This window comes from Sabethes cyaneus, chromosome 3, assembly GCF_943734655.1.
Source record: "Sabethes cyaneus chromosome 3, idSabCyanKW18_F2, whole genome shotgun sequence".
NCBI classification, from domain to species: domain Eukaryota; kingdom Metazoa; phylum Arthropoda; class Insecta; order Diptera; family Culicidae; genus Sabethes; species Sabethes cyaneus.
The window spans coordinates 139,323,741-139,347,095 of record NC_071355.1 but is presented as its reverse complement, the minus strand read 5'-3'; the positions used below and the strand labels follow the sequence as shown (position 1 = coordinate 139,347,095).

The 23,355-nt window shown below is 38.3% G+C and overlaps 1 protein-coding gene across 1 annotated transcript in view; it reads left to right on the top strand.

Annotated features, from left to right (window-relative positions):
• The first annotated feature begins 16,423 nt into the window (after nt 1–16,423).
• The window catches only part of LOC128740195 (lachesin-like), an 86,744-nt gene continuing 79,812 nt past the window's right edge, over nt 16,424–23,355 (top strand). Inside the window, exon 1 of the mRNA XM_053835724.1 lies at nt 16,424–16,586. Coding sequence (XP_053691699.1) covers nt 16,424–16,586 — 163 coding nt within the window. The remainder of the gene's footprint in view (nt 16,587–23,355) is intronic.

Below are 23,355 nucleotides of genomic sequence, written 5' to 3'. Positions count from 1 at the left end.
TTTAATCGAGCAAAAAAATATGCGTTTTAAGTATTTTTATTTGAAGTATAATCGTGAAAACTAAATCTATTCTTGCTTCTCATATATTACGTTATTGTTTTCCATGCAAAAACCTACGAAACGAAAGACAAAATCGAAGGAAAATTTTTTTTGCCGATGTTCGGAAATTTCACTGTTTGAATTTCCATTCCTGTTTCGTGTTAGAAGTGTTAATACTATAGGTTGTAAAACGCACAAGCAATTAATGGTATAAAAAAAATTTGACTTACATTTCCCTAATATTTTTTGCCCCCCGATTTTTCAAGCCAATTTCGAAGGGAGGGGGGGGGTATGTATGTTTAGAAGAACTTAAAAGTAACTATGTGATGTTTGTTCAATAACAAGCGGTGATTTTTCAACAAAAACTATCATGACGTGGTTGATTCACGTTATTTTATTCAAAAATTCTAGAACATTTTGGAGTTTCCGCGCTAAATAATAAAATGATAAACCCTATTTTGAGTTATTAAATCACCATGAAACAGTACTCTAACCCGAGCAGGAGCGAAGTGCAAAATAATATAAAAACAATATCAAACTGTGTTATAATGCAATATTTTGTTATTCAATAGTATGGAGATACATTGATAACATATTTTGCTATTGAGCAGATATTTAAAACAGTGCTTGTAAGATGAGTTTAATAATTGATTTTGTTATCATATCTTATTTGGATCTTAAAATGACATTCGAAATATTTCATAATTTTTTTAATGTTTAAAGAAATTTTTGGATTATAAATATTTCATAAAATGATGGTTTCTTCGGGAAAACGAACATAACGTAGCTCTACGCCAACTACGCGGTCATGTCTGGAACACAACCTTTCTGATTTGATTTTTACTATTACTTATGATAAAAGCTTTATGAAAACGTCGAATGTGGCCAAATTTTATTGTAATTGTAACAGTTGAACGAAGATAAAAGAAGAGTAAAGTTTCATAATCCGCTTGTCGAGCTCTCGAGTACATACATTTTATGAATATTAATCTAATGATAACAATTACCGCAAGCAGAAGATGACTGGTAGGGGGATTGTTGTCAAACTATATAAATGCAAAACATTTCAGATCCATTTGGTACAAATTGGCAATAGTTTTATACTTTAACAGCTCATCATGACGTGATCGGAATTAGATACACTTGTGATCGGAGTTAGAATCGCTCCTTAAAATTGATGATCGGAATTAGATGCACTGATACATCATACTTTGATGCATTTTTTGTAATTTCCGGTAAATAATTTAGCCATTTTAATATTTTCCCATGATACATAATTGAAAATGCTTAGTAAAGACACATACCATGTAAATAAATGTCAAAGCTTTATTTTTCCAATAAGGACTTAAAGATTAATCATGCCTTAGGTGATTGGAATTACGGCACGGGAGGGTATTTCCAGCCCATTAAGCGGTAGCCTGAACAATATTCAGAAATTACGTTGAAACTGTATTTATTCGAGACAAGATTTTTATACCAGTTGATAGAATATTATTTACTGAATATCGGCGTGTATTTTGGTATTAATGAAACGTTACTGAATTTGAGTCATAGTCGCGAGAAATGATGAAGTCGCTGCGGCTTAATTGGGCTCATTTTCTATAGTGGTGTCTGTGTTTTTTAAATCCGACCGGCCGAAATAGCCTGCACAGAGATTAGATGCTTTGCAAAAGCTGATCCAAAGAGAGACCGATGAATAACGTGTCGCTATTGCCTACATTCCGGGCTCATTGAAGATAATTAGTTTTGCAGTGACAATAGCGTGCTGCTGGCGCTAGTGTATCATTGAATCGTACATATACATTAGCATCAGAAGCAAGTGGTTGTTACTCAAATACTAGCTATATCAACACGATAGAAGCATTTCAGGCGTTTAAGGCCTCACATATTGGTAGTAGTGTAAATAGAGCACCATATGCTGAAGTTAAAAATAAAATGCTGCAAGTGCTTGTGAATGAAAATTGATTTATATTTTCATATCTGAAGGGAATTTTTGTGTTCTTCCGTGATCAAAAGAAGTAGAATTGTTCTGTGATAGCATATTCACAGCTGTTTAGTTTCTAGAATAAGTAAACGTGATCATAATTGTGTGTTTTCCAAACCATCATCAAGAGCGGTGAGCGGATACGCGTAAGCGATTGCTGCTGGTTTTTTCAGCCTGGTTACGTGCTAGAGGAAAAACAGTGGTTTTGATGTTTATTGAATAAAATTAAGCAAATTACTTACATTTTTATGAAAACACATTAAAGCCTATGAGTGCTACATTCATTTCAGTATTGTTATATAGCGGCAAAGTTTTTATTCGAGAAAGTGTAGTCAAAAAAGGTAATGTATGCCGAAATTAGAAGCGTGCTGGGAATACCCTCCCGTGCCCTAGGTGCTTTTCCGGTACAACAGCAAGTTCAGCGGGAGATGACGATTTTTTCTACCATTTTGATTTTGCGAAAGCAATTCACGTGAAATGGAAACCAAAGAACCGAATTTGTTGCGACGGTTTATCTCACAAGTGGGTAGTAAAGCAATGCCTCAAATAGTAGGTTAAACTTCTAGCGTTTAAGACTGTCTGTGCGAAGTCGGTCGAATTAGAAACAAGAATGTTGGGTCCCAAGAATGGGTTGTTGTTCCTTATGCAAAACAAATATTACGCTTTTTCAACTTGTAGTGTTTTGACGTCTATTGAACTGAGCCGCCCAGCTAGCTTAGAGGTACGATGCTGGTCTAACAAGCCAGTCGCCGTATGTTTGAATCTCGGATAGGCGGTGCTGCTAGATAGGATTGTTGCACTAGCTCTGGACAATGTACTCTAATAGCTGGCTGCAAAGTCTGTGTCGATAAAGAAGGGTCAAGTCTTAGAAAGACATTTAAGCCCAAGGCTTTGCTTTAAACTGAAGTCAAACAAAAGCACCGTGACGTTACAATGCCGATTTGGCGGCGTAACTGGTGTTTCAGTCGACTAGAAACCATGTTTATTGACATTGTTGGTATCTGTAGCTCACAAGATTGGCTTCCCGGAAAAAAATAACCATAACACGAAGATAAAAATTAATGTTATAGTAGTATACAAAATACAGTGAAAACATTGAAATTTATCGTCAGAATATTAAATCATCAAACTTATAGTAGTCCACCATAACTTTTATGGTTTTGAGAGATTCTACCATAAAAATGACGGGTTGTTATGTATCTTAACAATAAAAAATTCTATGTTTTCGCGAAAAAAAGTTTTCATTTACAGTAATAGTTATCGTTCTTTCATGGTAATTTTTTTAATCGAAAAAACAAAATATAATAAAAGAGGCAGTAAATTTGTGATGAAATGTGGCCAATTCTATTCCATAAAATAAGGAGCAAAAATATAAATAAAATTTGAATTTGAGACACTTTTCCAATAAATTTACCATAAGTATCAATGTCTACAATAAAATCTGTTATATACGCATTGTTTCTACTACAAATTTTAACGTAAATTTTTTTTCGGGTTGGCTTGTTTAGAAAAATCTGGTAGTTTTGTTAAACGTGCTCAAGAATTTGTTTCTGTAGAAAACTATTTAAATGAACGACGATAGTTAGAAATTTTACAATGGCAAGTTCATCAGAAATAGTCTAACATAATATTAAAAACTTTCCGAGGCAATTACCACTATAGTTTATTCAGCCACATTAATATTTAAATCATCACAATCGTACTCGTTTCTGCATACGTCGATTGGAAGACAAATCCAACAAGTGAAAGTGGGCAACAGTCATAGTTTGCTATATTGGCGTCTATTTTATAAACGATTCAATTGTGGCTGACGTTATTTTTCATGTTAGTTGAATGGTCGAAGTGGTTCCTCGAAATGTAATAAATATTTCAGTCACTGTTCTTTGAATCGGTTTACTCACAATGAAATTGCATTTATTGCAACATTGGATCATTGACGGTTGATTTGAGCCATAGAGTGGGAACGGAAAGTGACCAAACCTACGCGGCAGATTTGAGAAAGGATATTGTTTCAAAATTGCTAAATTGCTAAATAATACTGAATGCCCGGCTGATTATACAGGGCTCACGACATACACATTTGAAATTTGTTGATTATTGAATTGTACAAATAAATCTAGACGCAAAACTGCGTAGAATGTTTGAAACAGTTGATAAGTATTCCAAATACGAATCTCGAAATCGAACGTAAATTTTGACTCATGCAAGTAAATAGAGTCCATTTTAGACATCAATGTCAGTTGCACGTGGCTCTCTGGGTGTTGAGTGAATAAATAATCAATTTACAAATTCTGCGGCAATAAACTCAACAGTCCCTCAGTACACAGCAAAGCGGAATATTCCGATGGATTAGAACGTGCTTGTGTTTACGTATAAAAGAGTTGAAACGTAGCATAAAGTGTCGAAAGCTCTTGAAGTTTCGTTGTTTGGCTGGTGGTTACCTGCAAGCCGCATCAATCGTGTGCCGGTTGAAAGCGAAGGTTAGTTTGCAACATTTGGGGTTGCAGGGAAAATGCATAAATTGAAAATTAACTGTATGTCCTGAGTGTGTATTGTGCAGGAGCAGTGCAGACTTACGTCCGAAGCGGCAACAGGAACACAAAGACGGTTAAATCGTGAAGTGGCGTAAGAAAATGCCACAAGGAATTCGTTCTGCTGCCGGCGTGGCGGTGGGTTGTCAATCATTGAAAATTTATAAACACTTTCCCGGAAGCGTGGAAAGTTGAAAATATGTTCCAATATCGACAGCACGGTTCCATGATTGGAGACGTAATAACAGGTTCGCGCTCGAACGATTCGGGAAGTTTCAGTTGTTTTATTAACTTGTGTTTTTGTATTATTAGTCACGTAGCGCTCTGTGTTTTGAGTTGAAAAACTATTATAACTGAATAAAACTATAATATTATTTCAACTCATATTCCATTCATCATCCTTAAAGCTCTTTTCTATACACCTTAGAAGTATAAAACTGGCATATTGTTTCTATTAAAGAGGTGCTCCAATCCTTTTCTTGAAGATTTACAAACTATGTCTCTTTAAGCATATAATTTGTTGCCATCATATGCTATTAGTTTTTAAGTATGTATTATCTGAACGCAATTTGTAGCTTATAATATTCGTTTTGAATGAATTTCAAAGGTACACTTCCATCGCTATTCATGAATGTCGAATTTCATACTGTAATGTGTGTGTTGAACAGGAACAGACGAGCATATCCAGATCGATCTGCTCGCACTTCAATGTTTATCTTTGCGGCCTAGACGGACATGCATTGACACTAGGAAAACTCGTTTGATAGCGAAAACATTGCCTGAGGTGCTTTCAATCATTTACCGTGTAGGCTATCAGCTGGCAGCAGTGCGTTTGACGTTCGATGCACTGATATCTTAACGTGTGTTTGAACTCATGATGAATTGTTTCAGCCGTCGGTTGTCCTAAACGAAATTGCATACCATAATCGATGCCGCTTTTTTAATAGCAACACTAAAGCAGATCTGTTTCTGAATAGGAAGATTTTTACGCCATATTGTTTTAAACGCGTTCAAATTTATGCAGTAGTACTTTGGATAATAGCAAATCACGAATTTTGCTATGAGATTATCTATCGTAAATTATATATTTCTTATGACACATTTCAGCGTTACGGGACACTATCCCTACTATGCAGATTGGTTCCTGTTTCATCAAATCCCTAGCATTCTAGTGGAAAGTACTCTTTAAACAACTATTTTACAAGGTATTTTCCAAAAACTTGGTGGAACAGGAGGCGATTCACAGGGTAGCAATGGGTGCTAATTGTGTCCCGTAAAGCTGGAATGTGTCTTATATATTAAACCAACATTGTAAAAAAATTCGATTGCTTCTCTTGGGTTCGAAATTTCCGGTCATACAGTGTCGCACAAAACAATAAGACCAACTCTCATCAAATCATCCCAAGCAGCGATACTAGTAGGAGAATCAATTCAACTCAAAAAAAAAAACTTTTTGGAAGTCATCTGAATATTCTAAAAAAAATTGACCCTTTAACCAAATAAAAGTGCCAAAGAATAAGTGGCAAAAAATCAGAGGGATTGCACAAGACACGACCGCATAGATGACGTTGGACTACGTCTCTGTGTCGCGATAGTAACATGTATCCATTTATGTTATAATACGATTCTTCAAGTGTATATGCTACATATAATATATGTAGGGTTTGTTGCGAGGTTGACAAAATTCAATTATTTTTAAATGAATGTTAATAGCACCTTAAATCTTACTTACATCGAACGCTGTTTACATCTATATGTATTTTGAGGGTATCAAAAAAATGTTATGTTAGAATAGCTTGGCTGTGCTGCAGGTTGAGAAATCCAAATTTTTGCAAATCGATAATTTTTACATCGTTCTATTCATTTTTATGATTGAAAGCTACTATATAAGTTAAAGTTGTTTGCAAAATATTTTCATTTTCGAAAGAAATTAATCTAAATGTAATGCTTGACTATTGAAACTATGTAAAGAATTGCAGGCAATTAACTGTGGCAAAGCAGCAAATGAAACGTTCAAAACTATTCTCGGGTAAGAGAGTCGCTGATTTTCCTTGATTAAGAATTGTCGCGTTACGTCACATGCACAAATATCCCTTCAGCCCTGTTTCCATGTAAGACAACAGTTCCGAACAAATTCAAGTGATTCAGATTATTTTAACGTTTGTTACTTATAACACGCTGTGTTACAATTTCGCTATGACGGCGCCGCAGTGGAGACACCTTCATTAGTTTCGAGTTTGCGTGAAGCAGAATAGTGATTTGTTAATGAGTGCAAAAGACAGAAACATGTCGGAAATAGTGATCGACATCGGACCGGGTAAAGTCCGGAAAGTCCGGTCCGCTGTCCGGTCCGAAGTCCGATCGGAACGAAATTTTTGAGTCCGATTTTTTATCGGACCGGAATTGGAACGAAGCGTTCCGGAACCGGACCGGACCAGGAATTCTGTTGAAAGTCCGGAAAAGTCCGATGCACTTTTGACAGTAAAACTGACCGCAGTGGAAACAGTCGCACTGTCAAACCAGAGAAATGCGTGTTCATAAGAATCTCCAACGTTTCCCTAGTAGTAACATCTTGCCATCTTCTTTTTACAATTGCCCTAGGCCATTATTATGGTCTTTGGCTAACGCTTTTTGGAGTCGTGCCGTCACAGGCAGAGTCTGGATGCTTTCGCAAAACTTGACTCTGGACTTTCCTTTGGCTTTGCAAAGCTCTGCGTTGTATTTGGTAAGAGATGCCCTGTAGGCCTCCCAATTAGACGTGATCTTAGCCCTGTTGAATAAACGCCTAGCCTCCCGAAGAAGGTTGCTGAGCGATTCATTCCACCAGGGTACGTCACGGTAGACTATCCGCGTGATTAACGGAAAGTTTGCAGTATAAGCATCAATAATCCTACTTTGTGGGTTATTGGATTCAGCGTCCAGCTCAGCTGGTGTGCGTATATTAATATGACAGGAATTCCGAGAGTTTCCCAGATGTTCTCTGAATGAACTCCAGCTGGTTTTCTTCGGATTCCCGTATTATTCTCTCCTAAGAGAGTTTGCCTCAATATCAAAAACGATATGGCTGTGGTCTGATAAACTTAGTTCGTCAGAGACATGCCAGTTTTTGATCTTCTCAGCTATAGAAGTACTGCACAGAGTGAGATCTAGGACCTCATCTCTGATAGCATTAACAAAAGTTTCGAACATTTTACTTTGAAGAAAGTTTCAGCATGGCTTAAGTGTTCGAAGTTTGAATCAGAACGGTACCTAGTTAGCAGCTAGGTTTTACTTTGCTTTACTTTACTTCGGCGCCGAATTCAGGAACCGTCTCCAAATTTCTCGGTCTTGGCCTGCCTCTCTCCAGTCGCCCCTAACACCCGCTGCTCTAGCATCCTCGTCAACAGCGCACACCCACATGTAAAATTTTGTTCCATTTGCTTGATTAATTCTCGAGTTATGCAAAATTTGTGTTTCATTTGTATGGGACCCCCCCTCCTCTTAGTGGGAGGAGGGGTCTCTAACTATCATAAGAACCTTCCTTGTCTCCGAAAACCCCTATATGCAAATTTTCACGCCGATCGGTTCAGTAGTTTTCGATTCTATAAGGAACATTCGGGCAGACAGACAGAAATCCATTTTCATAGGTATAGATTTGTATGGGAGCCACCCCCTTAGTGGGGGAGGGGTCTTTTGCCATCGAGAGAACCTTCCATAGCCCCAAAAATCCCTACATGCAAATTTTTACGCCGATCGGTTCAGTAGTTTTCGATTCAAAAAGGGGCCATCCATATACCACGTGGGGTACGTGAATGTCCACGCTTGTCCACGGAAGGGGGGGGGGGGAGGGGGTATAGAAAATGTCCACGTGGACAAGCGATATTTGTTGCAATAAATAGAACTTTCATTTGTGCCTTTTGAATTAATTAAAATTAGGTCACGACGTGTATTGTATTTTGCCTTACAATCAAATGCAGCTCGCCATGAAAAAGAAAATCCATTGACAACGTATTTGAAAAATAACTCGTCTTCCTAAAATTTCACGAATCACAACGGAGAGGTCTCATGATGTGTTAAAGTCAGCGACCAAGCTAAGGTACTCAGGTTGAACAGGGGTTGAAGCAGATGAATCTTCAAGTAAAGATCAAGCTGGAACAGGCTTTCCTGTAGTCCATCATTTATTTGCAGTGGACAAGATCAGCATGGATAGAAGAACTAGATCTAGATAACATACCTACTTTAGCTTGCTTTTACGTAAGCTTTTTTTTTTTAATTTTGTTATATTACAGAATAACGCAAATGAAAACAGAATTGAGCACAGAATTTCACATAAGAAAAAAAATGTCCACGTGGACAAACAATGGAGGGGGGTGGGGGTTGAGTCGATGTCCACGCTTGTCCACGGAAGGAGAGGGGGGTGTTGAAAATTGGCATTTTTGTGTCCACGTGGTATCTGAATGGCCCCAAAGGAACATAGGGACAGACAGACAGAAATCCTGTTTTCTAGGTATAGATTTTGAAAAATGCTCATAATTGTGGGGGTTAGAAGCAAAGGGGTGTAAGTGACAAAATTGAAAAAATTGAGATAATGGTAGGAAACGATACTTTGAGCATGGTTTTATGCATGCATGCTAGAAAACTCACGTCAAAATTTTACCGTTAATTACTTTTTTATAAACTTGAAAAAAAAACCCTGCAAAATAAAGGTTGGTTTTCACTTAGAAGGAAAGGGGTGTAAGTGCACTATATGAGCAATTCCAGCTTAACTAACAAAACGGTTGATCTCGAATATTTTTTATTGGAAAAAAATTTTGCCACGCAGCCATTCATTTTCCATTAAACATAATTATTTTCGCCAAGAGTAACTTTTCAAAAGGGCGTATTTATAAATGAGATTCTTTCAAAATATATCTCGAAAACTACTTATTTATCAAAAATGATGTCAACGGAAAAGTTGTTGGAGATTAAGTGTAGTTTCAGAGAAAAATACAATGAAAGAAAATGCAAAATCAAAATAAAAATCATAAAACATGAATTATCTCAAAACATGTCCCCTCAGATTTGTCTCATTTTTATTAAAGATAGCTTAAAACATTTTCTAAAGCTGTCGAAGAGCTATTAATGTACACTCTTTCAGCTTTTTTTTAATCTGACAAATTTTTAAAAATTTCCAAATTTTACTTTTTCTTGTAAAACTAAAACTAAATCAAATTCTACGCATAATGTTGAACAAATTATGACATATAACCTTTTTTCTTAGGACCAGCCGTTCTGAAGTTAGGCCATTACAAATATTTTATGAAGTTTTTGTCATTCCGACGTGGGGCCACTAAAGGGGGATTACTAAGATCATCTTAAGGCAACTACAAAAAGGTGATATATAAATTAGCGCCGCCCGTTGAAAAAAATCTTACTATTTTCCAAATTATTTTGAAAATGAATGTCACCTGAACAACATTTCCAGCATAAAATACAGCCCACACAAGTATATTAGATGTACGCTGGCGCCACGTAGTGAGACAATTCTGTACTATTGTCCAAACTATCTGCAAGGCTGCTGTTATTTCAACAATTCTCCCGAAGAAAGATATTTTTGGTAGCTCATATCATGATAAATGATATACGCATATACGGATATACACTAGCGCCGACCGATGAACTATTTTCTATACCATCTTGAAGGTGACTGTCAGTAGTATAAACTTCTCGAAGACCACTACTTTCTAGATAATCCGTAACGTTAGTTACAACCTGTTAGCTTCGAGGTACGATGCTGGTCTAACAAGCTAGTCGTCGTATGTTCGAATCTCGGCTTGGCGGTGCTTGCTAGTTAGAGTCAATAGGATCGTTGCACTGGCCCCGTAATTTTCCTGTACTCCAACAGCCGGCTGCGAAGTCTGTCGATAAAGAAGGGTAATGTCTAAAGACGGTATGAACCCATGGCTTTTTTTTAGTTACAACCTGTGCAGTAATATTGCATATACGGTAGCACCACGTAGGGAGGCAATTCTGCACTATTTTCTATACCATCTATACCAGCCTTGCATGCTATTACTTAAACAGCTTTCCCGAAGAAAGTAATATTTGAGGTTACATGGATTATAATCTGTCTATACCTATAAAGAAGGATTTCTGTCTGTCTGTCTGTCTGTCTTTAAAAGGGGGGGCTTCCATACAAATTTCCTCATTACTCGAGAACTAATCAAGCAAATGGAACCAAATTTGGCATGTGAAGGTTTTCGAGGGCAAGAATATTTTCTATAGTAAATTAGGACCCCTCCCCACTTTAAGAGGGGGGGATCCTGTACCAAAGAAACACAATTTTCCTCATAACTCGAGAAGTAATTAAGCAAATGGAACCAAATTTGGCATGTGGGTGTTTTTGGAGACAAAATTTTTTTCTATGATGAATTGGGACCCCTCCCCGTTTTAGGAGGGGGGGATCCTATACACATGAAATACAAATTTCCTCATAACTGAAGAACTAATCAAGCAAATGGAACAAAATTTGGCATGTGAAAGTTTTCGAGGGCAAGAATATTTTCTATGGTAAATAAGGACCCCTCCCCACTTTAGGAGGGGGGGCTCCTATACAAACGAAATACAAATTTCCTCATAACTTGAGAACTAATCAAGCAAATGGAACCAAATTTGGTACGTGGGTGTTTTTGGAGACAAAATTTTTTTCTATGATGAATTGGGACCCCTCCCCACTTTAGGTAGGGAGGGCTCCTATACAAATGAAACGCAAATTTCCTCATAACTCGAGAATTAATCAAGCAAATGGAACCAAACTTGGCATGTGAAAGTTTTCTAGGGCATGAATATTTTCTATGGTGAATTAGAACCCCTCCCCACTTTAAGAGGGGGGGGGGGGCTCCTATACAAACGAAATGCAAATTTCCTCATAACTCGAGAACTAATCAAGCAAATGGAACCAAATTTGGCACGTGGGTGTTTTTGGAGACAAAATTTTTTTCTATGATGAATTGGGACCCCTACCCGCTTTAGGAGGGGGGGCTCCTATACAAATGAAATTCAAATTTCCTCATAACTCGAGAACTAATCAAGCAAATAGAACCAAATTTGGCATGTGGAGGTTTCTGGAGGCAAAAATATTTTCTATGGTGAATTAAGACCCCTCCCAACTTTAAGAGGGGGTGCTTCTACACAAATAAAATACGAATTTCCTCATAATTCGAGAACTAATCAAGCAAATGGAACTAAATTTGGCATGTGGGAGTTTTAGATGGCAGAAATTTTTTCTATGGTGAATTACGACCCATTCCCCTTTTAAGAGGGGAGCTCCCATACAAGTGAAATTCAAATTTCCTTATAACTTGATAACTTGAAATTTGGCATGTGGGAGATTTTGGAATCTTGAATTTATTTTACGACAGTTAGAGACCTCTCACCCCTTTGGTAGGGGGATATGGAGAAATTTTTGCGAAACTCAAAAACTAATCGAACTCGAGAAATTCGAGACTCTTCCATAAAACATTAGTCAATACAAGACCACAAAAACTATCTATAGTAACACTAGATCATTCAGGACGAGACGGTCGCGAGTATTGCCGGTGACCCGCCGTCGGAAGCGCCGCCCGCTGGGGGGCTTGCAAAACTCGAGATTGTGACAAAAATCATCCGAGATTCATGATTTATGTGCAACACAGGTTAATTTGTGGCAATACGAAGTTTGTCGGGTCAGCTAGTAGCAAATAAAACGAGGTCGCGTTACACACTAACGCCGCACGTTGAGAATATTCTGAACTATTTTTAGTGCCATCTCCGAGATGACAGTCATTTGAACAACCTTCTCGAAGACTGCAGCTTTCTAAATAGTCAGTAGCGTAAGATACAGACTATACAAGAATATTAGATATGCACTAGCGCCACCTAGCGAGAAAATTCTAAACTACTACTGCCTGCTCGCTAACCTACCTTTTAACGAAGATGATTGTAATATGACTTCAAGATATATACTTGCCAAACCACTCACTGCTATTTTTTATAAAGCGGATAAAATTATCTTTTTTTTGACCCATCGTTTTAGCATCGGAATTGCATTTTTTGAATTTTTAGAGACGGTGAAAGACAATTTTTTTTGTTAAAAAACTGACTTTTATGTCTGAATGTGCACCATTTTGAAATGCGCTTAAATTTTCGAAAAAAGGGTAGGACAAACAGAAAATAACTTAGTTTAGGAATTTTCTATGACGGGTAAGCTACCAAGCACCAGTCAATGGTGCCGCAATTTTTTATATATTCCGTTTCAAGGAGCCGGATAGCGTTTAGAAGTTAGAGATTACAGGTTCCACACACTCAAAGCTTTGCCTTTGACATTTACCTACATTTTTAAAATTGGTAAATTTTGCATCCGGACAATTTCGAACCGGAATCGGACCGGAACCGGAACAGAGCTAAATCGGACCGGAACGAAATCGGACCTAAAATGTTCGTTCCGATTTTTTACCGGACCGGACCGGACCGGAACCCGGACTTCAATTTTCGTTCTGATGTCGAACACTAGTCGGAAATAATTTCCACGCATTCAGCTACGGGCAGTTCTGTAAGTGTAAAAGAGGTCGTGCGGTGCCGTCATAGCGAATTGTAACTCCCCTTGATATAAACTAGATCAAATTATATCAAATTTTGATATAGTTGTGATATGCCTAGAGCAAAATTTGTTACAATTTTTGTTATTTTAACTACTAAGGAGACCAAGCTATAGGCAAAACACAAAGAAGATTTTGTTATAAAATACTTGTTATTTAGAACTCATCCTGCTATAAATTTGATATTTTTATTTGGTTGCCGCTCACTTTTCTATGACGTTTCACTTTCAGGACATCAATTTAGACTAGATTCAATGTTTAAAGATAAACTCGTTTGAAGAAAAGGGGTGCTTTTATACTTTAACAAAATTGTTTACTTTCAGGACGTCAAATTGGACTAGGTTAAATGTTCAAAACGATAACATCGGTTGAAGAAGAAGGGTAGCTTTTCACTCTGGCGCACTTCCCAACCACAGATATCAAATTGGTATAGGTTTAAACATCGTAATTAAAGAATCTTTGACATGTTGGGGCGGAGATTCTGTTACTTTTTTGCTAAAAACACGTTCAAACTTTGATGACGTCTATGTTGAACGATGATTTCTAGTTGTACAATGCTTCATTATTTTCAATTTTTTAATAGTGTACACTTACGAATTAATAGCATTCTTCATTTAAGCCAATGCGTCGAAGACATTCCGATCGATTTGCCATATTTTTGAACCAATCGATCGGGAAACCGCTAAGCTATTAGGATTCAAATCCTGACCACTTTTTGAGAAAGATTTTTTGGAATGACACCCTATCCAACCAAACCGTAAGACGTACGGCAAAATAAGAGCAAAAAATATTTTCTTTGACAAACTTTTTATCTTGGCCCCAGTCATTAATATTTTGTGGTATAACCGTTGTCGCTCCGAATAACTTCAGGTACTTTCCTTCTGGGACTTTGGCCCACAGTTCCTCCTTGTTCTTTGATTTCACAAGACTTACGGACTTTTTAACGATCTACCGTAGGTTTTCTGGTGGATTCAGATCAGACGGCTGTGCCGGTCATTGCATAAGATTAATATTGTTATCTTCAAACTATTTTTTGATCGAATGAGCAGTATGTTTTCTTGCATAAACAACCATTTTAACGACAACCCAAACCTACACAGACTATAGATTACAGAGGCGACTTGGAACTCAAAAACTGCTTGCTATACACTTTGTCTATGGTGATACGTTGTTTTTGGGGCACTATCCTCCATAATAATGTATTTATGCATATCTTCACAGGAAGGGTCGTAATCTGCCTTGGTTGGATTGTGCAGTTTATTTACATCTACGAAGCCAACTTTACGACATAAAAATGGCTTAGAAATATCTCATACTGAACGCAGCACTTCTTGTACAGTATTTCCACTTACAACTTCTGAAGCTACCTTACTTCCGGATGTTTCACCGACAAATTTACGTTTATAAAAAGTTGCATGCGGAGTGAAATTTGTTTGACTTTTCAGCTCTACTGTATTGGTGGTGGGAATCAATCACACTTCTGTCAAGACGACATTTTTTTAGTAACATCATTGCGATTGCTGCGGACATCCGCAAGAATCTTTTCATTTACTTTTCGAAGATCCGATGTAAATAATAAAAAATAAAATTATATAAACTTTTGTTCGATGAAAAATAACAAACTACAAATGTACAAATGATCTATAGGAAATGGTAAACAAAACTCGGGATGGGAAAGATATTGATAACTACCGTGTCGATAATACCGTTAAACCGTAGTACTCATAATATTTATCGATATTTCATGCTTCCGTTGAAAAATGATAAATAAATAAACCTATTAAAAAAATTTTTTTCACCCGGATAATCGAGTCCAACCTGTATTTATTTCGATCACCAGATTCTCTTTTTTCATATTCAAAACTAGTACAAGAATCAAGGATAGGGTATGTTGCTACATCGTCGTAATTACCTATTCCCGTCCTATCCAACACAAATTATTAAAAATATCAGCATTTTTATGATACACAATGCAAAACTAGTTATTCCCTAATATTTTAGTTTGTTGTCTATCACTTGCGATCAATCAAAGTGAGCTGAGATCTATTTAAATGCTTTTTATCATTAAAGAAGTCCTACCAGCCAAATGTCCTACGTTTTTTCGTGCGACGAAGAAGAAAATGTTGACTAATCGTTTTAATTTCCGTCATTCATAAATGAAAATAACTCACGCAAGGCATTGTCGGTATTCTACACCCAGGAAAACATGCCTGGCCTGCAGAAATTTTGTAGAATAACATTTGTCATGCCGTCCTATACAAATACATGCGCGTTAGCTTCGTAAACATTGTTGTGATTTTTAGTTCGGGAGGTGAAAAATTTTGATGGACGGATTTTAAAACGGTACGACGAGTTTTAGAAATAAAGCTAGTTGCGTAATTTCAATAATATGCTTTAATAGTCGCTTTTCAGTGATTTCAAAGTTCACGGATCGGAAGGCGGGTGTGTTTTAGTCAAATCAGCACAGAAACTTTTGGAGTATTCATTAAAGCCATCCAACAAATGATGAAAATTAAAATGGCTTTACTTATTACGACGGGAATTAGAAAAAAACCCTTCTTAAATTTTAATAAAATATTGAAAAATAAAGGGTTTCTTACATTATTTTTTTGTCAGTTTCGAGTGGTCAAGAACAGGTTTACGAGCAGTTGCAGACATCTTTTCAAAGAAATTAAAGTAATTTAGAGATAATAGTTTCTCTTACCAATCGTCAGGACAGTTACTTTTCCACACACAATCAATCGTGCGGTTAAACAATTTGCCAATAACTAACGGTTTCAGTAACGTTCCACATCATGTGAAGCTACGAGCATCCCTCAGGAGCAGCTAATCAGAATAAAAATACCGACCCATTGTCGGCATAAATGAGTCGCAAACGGTGGTGTAGTAGGATAGTATAATGTTGTATGTTGTGTGAATTAGCGGTAACGACACGTTTGTGATTCGAGCAATGCATGGGAAACCGCCGAAATAATCGGAACACGCCGTAACAAGCATCGACCCAGTGGGAAACATTAACCATACCGTCAGTGACAGAGGAGAAGCTCCTGCGGGAGAGAAAGTAAGAGTGTAAAGTGAAAGGAAAGCTGTGCACATGTAAATAAGAAGGATAAAACTGTTTAATTTTATTCTTTACACGGCATTATAGCATACCTCTGCATGAACACTTACAGTAAACCGAAAGTACAGTGAGTGAATTGCTCTATGTGTAACCGAACTGACTGATTTCATACATGTATATACATACGAAGTGTACAGAGTGTAACAGGAAAGCAATGGCGATTCCAGCAGATTGGAGTGGCGTTATAACGGGGATGGCGCCAAGAAATAGCAGAAGTGGCGATAAAATAATGAACAGCAGCATATCCAAATCGGTGCTATTAGCAATTTTGCTGTGCCTTTACACGGCACCCTCCGCAGTATCATCGGAAGTTACAGGTGAGATAATCTCTTTTAAATTTTTACTGCTACCGTTTTTTAACCTTTTGATGATATTGAAGCATATCGCCTTAGTAAGGACGATGTAATTAGATAATTATTAACTGCACGGCTAATTAGTATAGGTTGAATGTTTTGAAATTAATACTGAATGTGTTCATTCAACCTGGTTCGTCACTAGATGAATAAATTTGTTTCATTTGCTTCTAACGGGTGTCAACTAATATTTTGAAATTTTTCTCAAGCTGCAAAAAAGGACAAAGATACATGAAGAAGATCTGTATTACCGAAATTGAAGATACATTATCCATTGTTGAAAAAAAAAAAAAAATTAGTGCACATTTGAAAACGGTCCGTAATCGGCTGTTCGACGAAGATTCCGTTTGATATCCGAAAAGGAGCGTTGTATGGCCGTCAGGTTAGCTTTGCGAAAGCATCTCTTGAAAATCCCGAAGAAATCTCCGATTGGACGCTATAAGACAGATTTTTCGGGTTATGGTTTTTGGGAACATATGGGATCGAATGGGTATTTAGGAACGATTGTGTTTTTTCTGGCGTAATGCGATGATGCTTTGCGCAATTGAATAAAATCATGAAATCATAAGGTTTGAATTAATTCATAATAATCCATAATCTTGTGTTGTGTTGTGTTGTGTTGCTAAAAGTTCGGGATAGGGTAGAGGATCCATATTTCGCCAGTTTGATGAATCCAAAGCCTTTTTGCATATTTTTGGTAGACTTAAAAGAAATTATTTGACGAATTGGTAAAATTGATGTCCTCAATTGATGTCACGTAATTTCTCTACAGGGATTTACGTGACTTTCAGCTGATTGTTATTGGAAGAATAATAACAGCTATCTGATTTTCACGTTAACGCATTAGTATGCATGCGAACTACCTGAAAATCACGTAAATAGTACAGGAAAAGCTGGGTGGAAAATATTCACATAACTTTTCCTATGATTTCGACGTGAAATTTATTTTGAGTGTATCATAACCGAACACTACAGCTGTAGCGCACTTTTCCAACACAGATATCAAATTCTCCTAGGTTTAACCGTCTCGTCGTAAAGAATTTGCAATCTGTTGCGACAATGGACTAGTCATTTTTTCTGCCATACTTCCCTAACACTGACATTGGACTAGGCTTAACCCCGTTCGAGAGAAATTTGTTAGCACGAGGGGGCTTTGTCACTCTTTCTGGCGTACTTCCCAAGCAAGGACATCAAAATTGTCTTGGTTTAATCGCGGTGTAAAGGAATCTTGTTGAGACGAGGAAACTTTGTCACTTGTTTTGTCTTACCTCCCAAGCACAGATATCAAATTGGTATAGGTTTAGATCATCGTAAAGGTTCTTCCAACTAATCACAAAGCGAGGATTTCTTGTAGGATAATGCTTCATTGTTTTCAATATTTCAAGAGTACGTACTTTGTAATCAACAGGTTTCATTATAGGTATGGATGCGTCGAAGATTTACCGATCGATTGGCGTAAAAATATTTGAAATCGATCTGGAAACTGTTTCGCTATTAGCGCTCAAAATTTTTAATTTTTCGTGACGCTCGCATTTTTCGATTTTTTGGAATGACATCCTATCCCAAACCTTACCGTAAGACGTAGCCCTACATCAAAAAATGAAGCACGCGGCACTCACTCTAGAACGCATAGTCATAATGTCGTGATATCAATATCAAATTATCAAGAGTTCCATTCTAAACACATTTTTCATATTGTCAATTCAAAACAAATTTTCGTGTGTGGCTCTGAAACACCAATGGCGTAGGCCATTTACAGAAGACCTTACCCGTTTGAAGGTTAATGAATATCATCAGATGCAAAAAAAACTTTTTCACAATTAGTATCAATTGCATTGTGAAATTAAATTGCCTAAGCCTCTCATATTAAGGATTATAACGTCACCACAACAGACAACCGCAAAAGATTTCCAATCAAACATGCCATAAATCATATCGCAAATGGTTCCAAGATGCTCCAATATATTCGATGTGTAATAAATCACGCAATGTGGAAAGAGTCCTAGCATGCACTGCAATAGGTACTGGTTGAATTTCTATTCACAACTAGCAGCAGAGCATATTAACTGTTTCGCGGGCACCCGGGCAAAGGTGAGCCTATTCTGGGGGTGAACTTCGCTGCTGTTCAGTTGTTGATAATCCATTATTCATTGTACGCTAGCCGCAGCTGCAGTCGTCACTGCTGGCGACAATCGAGCCCTCACCGCTGCGGGTAGATACGAACCGTTGCTGAAATTGCACTGAATGCAGCAGCATAGCCTGCGATTTTGGAACCATTTTCCTACAGGGCATAGTTTGCAACAAGAGAATTGGTCTTTTTGCAAAAAAAGTTCGTCACAACGCTGAATTTTACTATAATTGTTGCTGTGTGTGGAAACATGAACGAAGAAATTATCGTAATTAACTACACGCACGTATTTTGTCCTCAAATTTCAATACCATTTCTATCCTCACACGGGAGAAATGAAAAAATAAAGGCATACACACATTCAAAATATATGGTCGGTTTACGCAATCATCGCCATTCGGCCGTTCGTTCGATCTGCTTTTGTTATCCCAGGTTAAAAGCCAGCATCCGGCGAATTGAGATGATGATAGACTATGGATGCTACCGGAAGACAGCAGAGCTGGTGCGAAAATACAGTTTGTTATTAACCCTTTAAGCTCCATCAATGTTGATATTTTACTATGCCGCCGCTTTATTGACTGTGTAACGTTATAAGTATAGCAAAAATTCTGGTTACCAGTTTAAAAGATGTCTAACTTGAAACTAGTAGCTCCTTATTTCTGTGCTGAATTAATGATACGTTCTATCCATCTATACCTTATGGAGTACCACAAGGTAGTATTCTAGGTCCATTGATTTTTGTACAGCACTCGTGCGCTAATTGCACGTCCTCTAACTGCACCGTCTTTTAATTGCACGGTCGTGCAACTAAAAAACAGTTATCTGTCAAACTACACGTGGTTTCCAGGTGGTTGCTATGAACAAAAATGCAGCGTTGCCGAATGCAAACTCTCTATCTCTGCATTACGTAGATACATTACAAACAAATTCATGCAAATTTGACTAAACTTTGACTGATAGAACACATATTCATGAAGTTTTTAGTTCGTTTGTAAAAATTTAGATGTTCTTCCCAAAATTTAGCGTACGTGTGAATGCATGTGAAGAGTTCTTTACAGTGATAACGCATCACGTTTTACAATAAATATTGGCAACTATCGTGCAATTAAAAAACGAAATTCGCTAATCGCATCGCCTCATTCGTGCAATTAGCGAACGAGTGCTGTAATGCACGAGAACAGCTTTCCGGGCAAACTGACGCGACTAGTTGAAGCTACCTTGGAGCGAGTGATGCGTTACGCGCGTGTTTCGGCGGCACTCTCGCGCGGATGGTTACGGTAAGAGGATGGACTGTCCAGTATGTTATTCAACATCGCTATTGAAGGTGTAATCCGGCGAGCGGGTATCGAAACGAGAGAAACTATTTTCAACAAAAGTAGTCAACTCCTTGCCTTCACAATCGACCTAGCCATCGTTACTAGAAGCTTGCTCCGAAATCAGCCCAAATTGTGCAACAAGAACAAGATTGGTTATTAAGCAATTCAAATATATTGCTCAAGTAAGAAGAAGTGCCCATTTCGAGAATCCCGCTGATATCAACCGATTTATCTATCGAATTCAAACGTATTTTCGGTTTGCCTGCCTTATATTTGCCATAACGACAATTAAATAACAAAGCAAATTTCCGGAAGTATTTGGGGTTAATCTCGAATTCGCATAACCAATCATGGCACGTTCGTCTGGAACGGAAAGCTTTCATTCTTGCTTCATTCTTGCTTATTCTTCTTCTTCTTCTAACAGGATAGAGCCGGAGTGGTTCTTCTCGTATCAAGAATTCTTCTCCACTGTACTCAGTCCTGGTGGGCTACTCGTCGTCAATTCGTTGTGCGTCTCGCCACACACAAGTTGGCTTCAATCTGGTCGAACCATCTAGCACGTTTGACCCCTATTTTCCTCGTGCCGGTGGAATTATTGAAGAAAACGGATTTCACGGCATGACTATGCCGGCATTCTAGCGACGTGGCCGGTACACCGTAGTCTCCCAACTTTCACCAAATGTACGATGAGAACCTTTCCATGTAGTGTCTGCAGCTTGTGCTACATACGCGTACGCCACTCTCCGCTTTCCGTTTGTACCCCGCCAAAAGTAGCCCGAAACACCTTTCATTCAAATACGGCAAGTGTACGTCTGTCTTTCGTAAATAAAGTTACAGTATTAAGTCCGTAGAGAACTACCAGTCTGTTTATCGTTTTGACACCGTCAGTTGTGTGCGGCGGCGTAAACTCATTGATCGAAGCGTCTTGCGGAGAGAAAAGTAGACCTGATTGCCAGTTTAAATGCGCCGTGGTGTCTCCTTACTTTTATTATTGGTGGTAATGATTAGAGATCACATATATGAACTCGTCAACCATTTCCAGTTTATCACCGTTAATGGTCTCTGTCCGTGAGAGGCAAACTTCTCTGGATGTTTCTCTGTAGTCTCTTTCTACCCTATATTTGATTTTCGACGCATTCATTTATAACCCAGTCCTCCGTTATTAGCCTGAAATAGATTGCATCCGCCTTTCCAAGGTTTCTAGTAATGATGTCGAGGTCGCTTGCAAAGGCTTTAATTTGGCATCTTTTGCTGAAGATCGTTCCACTCGCCTCGATGCCCGGTCGCTGGCTCATACCTTCAATAGCGATGTTGAATAACATTCATGACAGTCCACCGCTTGCTGCAACCCTCTGCGCGATTCGGAAGGACTCGAGAGTGCCCAAAGACACGCACGTAGCACTTCATTAACTCCAGGGTAGCTTTGATCAGTCGTGGCAGTTTGTACGGAAAACCGCTTTCGTACATTACTCGCTGTGCGGTTCCGGATGGATCCACCACAAATTTGCCATGGAGCCACACGGAGCCGCACGCCGAGCGACAAATCTTAACACTCCTCCTTTATCCTGGCTTGTGATAGACAGCTCGGGTCCCGATCCAATTTCCCCATCACCCGTTCACTCTTTTTTAGGGAGCCACACGTGGTGGTTCATTAGCAAAGGTCCGTCACTGGCGGAGTCCCTACACATATCAGAAGTTTAAAATGAAAGATCGTCTAAAGTATAAAATATACCGTATTAACTGAGATGAAACCCGAACAGAAATAAACTCTGTTTAATGGTGCCCGCCATAAACCAATTAAATTTAACAGGGAATATTCTTTTAATCTAATCTAATCACACACTAACGCAGCCAATTCATGAAAACATCTTGGAAAATGATGATTACTTGAATCAATCATTTTTCTTGTCAACGGCAAGGCCAACTGCGCAGCATGTACTGCAGAGAGAATTTCTAGGAATCAAGTAGAACCAAGGGGAAATCAAGGGGAAGAAAAAAGCAGCTGTTAGCTTGGCTACTTAATTATAGAAATTGAAGTATTTCCAGGTATGGCCACGTGGAGACGCTAGGTAGGGGCTTGGCAGTTTTATTATGATGATCTGTATCCACCCGACCAAAGCCATCGCGATTTCATAGATATGGCTAAACAGCTAATGGACATGCAGCACTGACAATACTGAGTCAGTTTGTTCTTGCTCGACTTCATACGTTTGAATACAATTTTAGCTATCGACGGCCGAAAACACAATCAAAAGGGTAGAGTAGAGTAGAGTAGAGTAGAGTAGAGTAGAGTAGAGTAGAGTAGAGTAGAGTAGAGTAGAGTAGAGTAGAGTAGAGTAGAGTAGAGTAGAGTAGAGTAGAGTAGAGTAGAGTAGAGTAGAGTAGAGTAGAGTAGAGTAGAGTAGAGTAGAGTAGAGTAGAGTAGAGTAGAGTAGAGTAGAGTAGAGTAGAGTAGAGTAGAGTAGAGTAGAGTAGAGTAGAGTAGAGTAGAGTAGAGTAGAGTAGAGTAGAGTAGAGTAGAGTAGAGTAGAGTAGAGTAGAGTAGAGTAGAGTAGAGTAGAGTAGAGTAGAGTAGAGTAGAGTAGAGTAGAGTAGAGTAGAGTAGAGTAGAGTAGAGTAGAGTAGAGTAGAGTAGAGTAGAGTAGAGTAGAGTAGAGTAGAGTAGAGTAGAGTAGAGTAGAGTAGAGTAGAGTAGAGTAGAGTAGAGTAGAGTAGAGTAGAGTAGAGTAGAGTAGAGTAGAGTAGAGTAGAGTAGAGTAGAGTAGAGTAGAGTAGAGTAGAGTAGAGTAGAGTAGAGTAGAGTAGAGTAGAGTAGAGTAGAGTAGAGTAGAGTAGAGTAGAGTAGAGTAGAGTAGAGTAGAGTAGAGTAGAGTAGAGTAGAGTAGAGTAGAGTAGAGTAGAGTAGAGTAGAGTAGAGTAGAGTAGAGTAGAGTAGAGTAGAGTAGAGTAGAGTAGAGTAGAGTAGAGTAGAGTAGAGTAGAGTAGAGTAGAGTAGAGTAGAGTAGAGTAGAGTAGAGTAGAGTAGAGTAGAGTAGAGTAGAGTAGAGTAGCGAGTAGCGAGTAGCGAGTAGCGAGTAGCGAGTAGCGAGTAGCGAGTAGCGAGTAGCGAGTAGCGAGTAGCGAGTAGCGAGTAGCGAGTAGCGAGTAGCGAGTAGCGAGTAGCGAGTAGCGAGTAGCGAGTAGCGAGTAGCGAGTAGCGAGTAGCGAGTAGCGAGTAGCGAGTAGCGAGTAGCGAGTAGCGAGTAGCGAGTAGCGAGTAGCGAGTAGCGAGTAGCGAGTAGCGAGTAGC